Source organism: Oncorhynchus clarkii, chromosome 29, assembly GCF_045791955.1.
Source record: "Oncorhynchus clarkii lewisi isolate Uvic-CL-2024 chromosome 29, UVic_Ocla_1.0, whole genome shotgun sequence".
Classification (NCBI taxonomy): domain Eukaryota; kingdom Metazoa; phylum Chordata; class Actinopteri; order Salmoniformes; family Salmonidae; genus Oncorhynchus; species Oncorhynchus clarkii.
This window is the reverse complement of record NC_092175.1, coordinates 8221612-8229621: the sequence shown is the minus strand read 5'-3', so window position 1 is coordinate 8229621 and position 8010 is coordinate 8221612. Positions and strand designations below refer to the sequence as shown.

The 8010-nt window shown below is 46.5% G+C and overlaps 1 protein-coding gene across 1 annotated transcript in view; it reads right to left on the bottom strand.

The window, feature by feature from the left end:
• LOC139388588 (versican b) overlaps positions 1-8010 on the bottom strand; it is a 36863-nt gene that overhangs the window by 14774 nt on the left and 14079 nt on the right. The window contains exon 7 of the mRNA XM_071135341.1: positions 4223-5182. Coding sequence (XP_070991442.1) covers positions 4223-5182 — 960 coding nt within the window. The remainder of the gene's footprint in view (positions 1-4222; positions 5183-8010) is intronic.

Here is an 8010-nt window from a genome sequence, read left to right as displayed (position 1 = left end):
AGCAGTCCCCAAAAGAATAGTAAACCGAAGAAAAAAACTGGGGACATTATTTCTAGGGTGTTTGTGGTTGAGATTAGAATTTGTGTTAGGGTTAGAATTACGTTTAAGGTTAGGAGTTAGGGTTAGTCTTAGGGTTAGGAGCTAGGGTTCAGTTTAGGGTTAGAGTTAAGGTTAGGTTTAGGGTTAGGAGTTAGGGTTAGTCTTAGGGTTAGGAGCTAGGGTTCAGTTTAGGGTTAGAGTTAAGGTTAGGTTTAGGGTTAGGAGTTAGGGTTAGTTTTAGGGTTAGGAGCTAGGGTTCAGTTTAGGGTTAGAGTTAAGGTTAGGTTTAGGGTTAGGAGTTAGGGTTAGTTTTAGGGTTAGGAGCTAGGGTTCAGTTTAGGGTTAGAGTTAAGGTTAGGTTTAGGGTTAGGAGTTAGGGTTAGTTTTAGGGTTAGGAGCTAGGGTTCAGTTTAGGGTTAGAGTTAAGGTTAGGTTAGGGTTAGGAGTTAGGGTTAGTTTTAGGGTTAGGAGCTAGGGTTCAGTTTAGGGTTAGAGTTAAGGTTAGGTTTAAGGTTAGGGATTTTGAACGGGACTGAATTGTGTGTCCCCACAAGGTTAGCTGTACAAGGCTGTGTGTGTGTGTGTGTGTGTGTGTGTGTGTGAACATAATGACCTGCAAATCCTACAGATTCAGGTCTACCAGAAACACACCACAGTGAAACCCTAATGCACATGGTTGATAAATGATAATTGTTTCAGCATTGCAATATGCCAATATGCTGTTATACTATCCACAAAGACTTAATAGTGTATGCTGTGTGTTGGCTTATGACTGGTTCAATGAGAGCCAGAAGCATTATTTGAACAATGCAGGTTTGTGTCTTCATTAGGTCTTTATGGTACACATGGAACCTATATCGCGGGAACGGGTGCAAGGGGAAGCACATTTGGACAGGGTAGCACTAAACCTGAGGTTAGTTATGTCTCTGGGGACAAATGTGTGTGTGTGTGTGTGTGTGTGTGTGTGTGTGTGTGTGTGTGTGTGTGTGTGTGTGTGTGCGCGTGCGTGCGTGCGTGCGTGTGTGTGTGTATTCGTCATACTTAACCATGTTAATAAAACCCAAACCCAACCTAAAGAGGTGTCCGTCCCTTCGTGACCCTGAATCAGATACTGATCAGATACATTCTACTATATGTCTACTATATCTACTATATGCCAAACAGGACGATTTAACTACACAGATGTAGGATCTTAATTTGAGCTAGTTTGCTACAACAGGAGAATAATCCTGCTGCAACAGGAAATGTGAATTATTATGTGACTTATAATTAATGGGCATTTTAGTAGGGGTTGATACATTTTTCGTTCGGGCAAATCAAGTCTGAAATGTCACAATTACAAACTTTAGACCCCTTTAAAACTCAAATACACTAGAAGTTTGCATTCCCTGCTGTGCAGGACAATTCTTAGCAACAAAAGGGTGATGAAATTAAGACCCATCTGTAATACTCCATATTTCAATGTCTCAATTCCCTTTACTTGTGTAGAAATTGTGGAAGTATAACCCACTGAGGAACTAAACTCTTATTGAGTTACTGGTTGAAATATGACCCAATACAGGATCCAATATACAATATGTCCCTTTAATAATAAACAATAGCCATTCATAAACGTTATGGCTTGGATCGGGTAGCGGAGCTGGTAGACTCACACACATTAAAAGAGAAAAAGGGGAGAGGCTTGGGGTGCGGTGTAATGTTGGGAAGGAATGAAGGGAGAGATGGGAATGTTAGAGGGTCGATGAAGGGAGCAGACCGAGGGAGCAATTAGTTGAGAGTGATTACAACGCTGACTGATCTGAGAGAGGCTCTGCCATTTGACCTCAGGGTCACGTGTGCCGCTCTTTCTCTCTCCCGCCCTCGCGGAAAAGTAACTGCCGAGCTACAAAACGAAAAATGAGTTACCGTGTGTCCACATCTGGTTGTGCAGAACCTGCGGGTGTGCTTCCATGTAAACTGGTTGCAAATGGACAGAGATGATAACGACACAACTTCTCTATTAAACCAAGACAACAAACAGCTGGAAAGGACCCAGAGGTGATCCTCAGTCAGGACAGAGATTTCCTTAAGACATCACTGGAAGCACTCAAAGCAGGCACACACAGCAGACCCGGAGGTGATCCTCAGTCAGGCACACACAGCAGACCCGGAGGCAGAAATAATCAGTTGGACGGGCCTTTGATTTCCCCGTTTCTTTCCCACGGGACCTCATAAATGGCTGTTGTAGTAAAGACCACAGGCAGCTCGTGGGATTCAAGTTTGGGGAAGCTCACAATTTATCCTACCATTTCTACCCATCTGCCAATTCTGATTATTTCGACATGTGCTTTTTATTGGAACGGTTGAATTTCAATAATAACGTTTTCGTTTCTCAAAAATCATTGTCACCTGGTTAAATCCTAAAAATCTGAAGTAAAAAATTGGACTTTGCGCAGAGCCACTAGCCTCTATCACATGGACCATTGACACACTGTGATCCATTGGCGGCGAAAGAAATGAGAGCACAGAACTCAAGAGATTCAGCAGTAGGCGTATAACTTCCATCGTCAATTAAGTCAAATACATAGGCCTAAAGCCGGGGGAAAAATAAAAGCAGTAGAACATATCCTGCTGAAAATTCTGGTTCTTTAAATCACAATCTATCTACTGCTCCTGCCTGCATTCCATTCTATCTTCAAATTTAAAAAATTACAAAATTGGGTATGTATTTTGAATGGGTTTATTTACACAGGAGAAATGATAACATTTTGGCGAAAGATACATTTACTTTAGGGCAATCCAACATCCTAACAGTGCACTGCACCCGCCAATTTCCTTTGGCTGAAACCAGAGATCCTGTATATAATGACGAGATGCTCATGTCTCCGCCCTAAGCAATGGGAGTCTTTGGTCCCAAAGGCGGGAAGGCAGGCGACAAGCATGTTACTCCCATAGAAACGCATTGGGTTTTAACTGGACGGAATTTGGTGAAAGTGAGCCCTCTTGCTTCACCTCTTCCTCTCTGTTGAAACTAAGCATACCACTGGAGAAAGCACCCAAGCAAGCGAAACAGCGCCCTTCTATATGTGGCCCATGTATCTGATGATGTCTGGCCAGAAATAGTATGACACGCCATACTCTTTTGGTGCAGACATGATCAGATACGTGGTCTACACATACTGGGACAGAGGGGCGCCGTTTCACTCGCTCGCTCAGATGCTTTCATGAGATTGATGCATCTCTCTGTTGGCTGTGTGTTGGTCAAATAAGTTATAAATATATCAATATTTTATTTGGATGGGCAAGGAGGTATGGTAGGCCCTCTAAGGCCCGCCATAGCACCCACACACCCACCCACGCATGCACGCACACAGAGAGAAACACAGCTAAGTTAGGTCATCCCTAAATCTAAAATGTTCCCACAGATACTGAACTCCTACAGCAGCCAAGGCTGGAAATCTCTTTTAATAACGGAGATATGCATATATTATGGAGATGCATCAGGTCAGTTTTAGGACACAGTTGTCCAGCAGTAGCCTGGTTAAAAGGTGGTCACTGTCTCCTTCCTGTCCATGCCCCACACACACACACTCTTTAGCCATGTGTATACTGTATACTCTCTTTCCATGCTACTATCTTTGACTGACCATTCCTACACTGGACATCTGTCGACATCCGACAGAGCGTCACTACAAGCAGCTCACTCTGAAGCCCAGAGAGTACAGAGTCCTTCAGCACACGCAGTCGCCCACAGAGACTCATAATGTTATACTTAAGCAATAAGGCCAGAGGAGGTGTGGTATATGGCCAATGTACCACGACTAAGGGCTGTGGTATATTGGCCATATATCCCAAACCCCCGAGGTACCTTATTGCTATTATAAACTGGTTACCAACGTAATTAGAGCAGTAAAAATAAATGTTTTGTCATTCCCATGGTATATGGTCTGATATACCATGGCTGTCAGCCAATCAGCATTCAGGGCTCAAACCACCCAGTTTATAAAACAGGACTTATTACAGTCACGTCACAAGGTGGCTGAGACGGTTCATAGTTTGGCGATACAATCATGAGGACATACCTGGAAACAGAGGTGTTATGTCCACATACACAGAGTTAGCAGTGTTGAGATAAGAGTTTGCTTGGTTGTGTATTATTAAATGGAACATTACCTTGTCATCGGAGTCGACTATAAACTCTCACCTGATTGGTTCCGGTCGTGCATGTCGACGATGATGAGGTGGATTGGTGGTTTGGTGGGCGAGGCCTCCTCATGGATAGCCACCGATTTGTCCATGCCGTATGATTCCGTGGCTCCTGGTTGGCTGTGGGTTGTTATTCTAGAGCTCTTGCCCTCCTCCTCCTTGTAGACCACAGCAGGCTGCTGTCCTGTCACTTTGTCCCCACCTGATGGGCCATGCTCTGGGGTGACCAACCCTGGATACCCCTTTGGATGTCCTGGGTACCCTGGTTGTCCTGGGCGTGAGGGGTCCGACCCCAGTCCTGTGTCTGCCGTGAAGCCCTGTGTGGGAGTCATCACTCCCCGGTCATCCCCCTCACTCTCCCCATCACTACTGCTCCCCTCCCCACTCCCACTGCTCTCCCCCCTGCCTGAGCCTGTCTGAACCTCCCCCTCTTCCTTGTCTCCCCCCTGGTTGATGTCTAGTTGGGGGCGGGTGGGCTGGGAACGGATGGTGGGAAGAGGGGGCAGCTGCAGGGGGAGCAGGGGATCACCCATGGGGGGCAATGACTCTACCTTGGTTAGGTCTGGGACAAAGTCCTCCCCATCGTACTCAGGGAACTGAGTGGTACCAACAGAGAAGTCTGTCTTTTGGTCTGTCGTTCTGTCTCCTACCTGGGTAGTTCTGTCTTTGCCTGTCGTCTCGCGGTCAGTGGTGCGATGCTCGTCTGTGGCAGTGTAATGTCGGACTGTGCCTGTATAAGCGGTATCGTGTGGTCCACCTGTATGCTCACTTCTGTCTTGGCCAGTTGTTTGGTGTGGTTTGTCTGCAGCTGTGCGGTCAGCTCTGTCTGTGGGAGTTGAGCCTGTAAGGTTTGGTCCGCCTGCGTGGTAGGTAGTGCGAGGTTCGTCTGTGGCCGTTTCTATCCTGCGAGCATCCGTGGTCGTCACAGGTCCAGGAGGGGGGATCTCTGGTTCCTTACCTGCAGAGACAGAGAGGAGGGGTTTAGCACAAAACGTTTCACGTTGCTGCTATGAGGTGGTCTCTCAGATTACATCACCTGAGATCACAGTCAAAGTCGTGTACTCCGAGTACTCCGAGGCAAATAGAAAGACGAATGAACATGCAGTGCCATAGTAAATCGAAGACAACGGAGAAACAGAATGCCATCGGGGGAACGCTAAACATGGTGTTGTCAGAATCCGAACGGCGTCAGCTCACAGCAGCAGGCTGTAAAAGGACATCAAACCCAGAGAGTTACATTTTTTAAAAGAGCGACGTCAGCCGTTAAGAATCATTAAGTGTCAGTGCCAGCGGGGGTCAGTCTGTCAGAATGTCTCTCTTTCTCTCTCTGCCAGGAGGTCTGTATTTTTAGACTGCATGGCGTGTGAACTGTGTTGAAAATGGTTGTTTTAGGCCAACTGTAAACCTCCGACCTCCCTTTTCCCCTGGCATAAGCGTGTATGCATACACACACACCCGCAAACACACACCTAGATGTGCTGAAATGTTTCTTTTGGCTATGTTCCAACACTGGCGCACATCTTTAGGCAACATGTCTCTTTTTCCTCCTGTAGAAAATAGCAACATGTCTCTTTTTCCTCCTGTAGAAAATAGCAACATGTCTCTTTTTCCTCCTGTAGAAAATAGCAACATGTCTCTTTTTCCTCCTGTAGAAAATAGCAACATGTCTCTTTTTCCTCCTGTAGAAAATAGCAACATGTCTCTTTTTCCTCCTGTAGAAAATAGCAACATGTCTCTTTTTCCTTCTGTAGAAAATAGCAACATGTCTCTTTTTTCCTCCTGTAGAAAATAGCAACATGTCTCTTTTTCCTCCTGTAGAAAATAGCAACATGTCACTTTTTTCCTCCTGTAGAAAATAGCAACATGTCTCTTTTTTCCTCCTGTAGAAAATAGCAACATGTCACTTTTTTCCTCCTGTAGAAAATAGCAACATGTCTCTTTTTTCCTCCGGTAGAAAATAGCAACACGTCTCTTTTTTCCTCTAGTAACCCTTTACCATCAGTGGAAAAGGGAAGGCCTACATACATGCAAAGTCATAACATCCCTCTCTGTGTCGCCCACATCCACACAACCACAATGCACCTGTGTAACGTGCTCGCTGCTTGTCTCATGGACAGCTGACGCATGCACGTTAACCTTACCGACATACTGTCATGTCATAATTATGTTTTAATGTATATATTATTTTTTAGCCCCCACCTCTCAAAATGTTGGATGCCCCCCCCCCCCACCCCCACCCCTTCCTCTCTCCCACACTCCCTCTTTCTCTTTTCCTCCCTTTCTTTGGCCACTTATCTTTCCCCCTCTCTCTCTCTGCTTCTCACTCTCTCTTTCACCCCCATTCTCCACCTCTCACTCCATCCCCCTCTCTCTCTCTCTGTGTGTTGGAGGTGTGTATAGCTGGCAGGACTCTGAGCAAAGACACTCAGGGAGAGTTCACCCGCTCACTAAAACTGTGAGGGGACGTGGACAGTCCAGCATCCAGCCCAGCCAAGCTAGCTCCATCTCCAGCCCTGGTCTGATGTCACGTGTTTGGCTGGGCCAGGCCATCTGGCTGGCTTGCAGTCTGTCCCGATTCCCGTTAGCCATGTCACTTCCACTATGCATTAGCCCGCATGCCCTATAGGCGAAATGCAAGACCCAGCTCACATATAGTTTCTGAGCTGTATGAATCAGCCACACACGGTCGGAGACGTTACCGTTTCATGTACATTATGTTATGGATTTCATCAAATGGTCTTTTAGAAACCACTAGATTGCAACAGAATATTTAGTGTCTGCAAAAAGAGGGTTGCAAGTGTGTAAATTGATACTGTTAATCTGATAATGATGATCATGATGAGAATTATACTCTTGGGCAAGCAAGACTTGCCCTCCCTCTTTCTCTCATGTTCCCCTCTCTCTCTGGGAAGGGGCCCGCTGTAATGCATTAGGGACCTGTCCTGTTTCTCTCTGTGCTTCTCGCCGTGTAGATAGCATGAGCTGGGTTTTCCCCTAGTAAAAAAAAACAAAAAAAATACACACACACACACAGGCTCATAAACGGGAGGAACAGAAGAGAGAGGAGCGAGCGGGAGGCTATTCTTCAGCACGTTGGAGTTAAACAGGGCGCTGGTTCTCTGTAGAACTCATTCTCCTTCCCCTTGCAACCCCACACTATGAACTGCTTTGGTTTCCTAACTGTCACTGGGTCTCTGCTGTGAGCCCCCCTAGAGTTATCGTTGTCTAATGACCCACCAAATCAGAGCCATGTTTCGAGCCGGGATCCAGTCCTAAGCCCTGACCCTGAAAGAATGGGCCAACCATGTGGAAGACATTGGGTTACGTCAGTCGTGAAGTTGGAAACCGGAAGGTTGAGAGAGGATAAAGAGGTTGCAGACTGCAGTAAGGTAGAGGGAGGAAGGAGAGGTTGCAGACTGCAGTAAGGTTGAGGGAGGAAGGAGAGGTTGCAGACTGCAGTAAGGTAGAGGGAGGAAGGAGAGGTTGCAGACTGCAGTAAGGTAGAGAGAAGAAGGAGAGGTTGCAGACTGCAGTAAGGTTGAGGGAGGAAGGAGAGGTTGCAGACTGCAGTAAGGTAGAGGGAGGAAGGAGAGGTTGCAGACTGCAGTAAGGTAGAGGGAGGAAGGAGAGATTGCAGACTGCAGTAAGGTAGAGGGAGGAAGGAGAGGTTGCAGACTGCAGTAAGATACGGGGGGGGGAGTGGTTGCAGACTGCAGTAAGGTAGAGGGAGGAAGGAGAGGTTGCAGACTGCAGTAAGGTAGAGAGAAGAAGGAGAGATTGCAGACT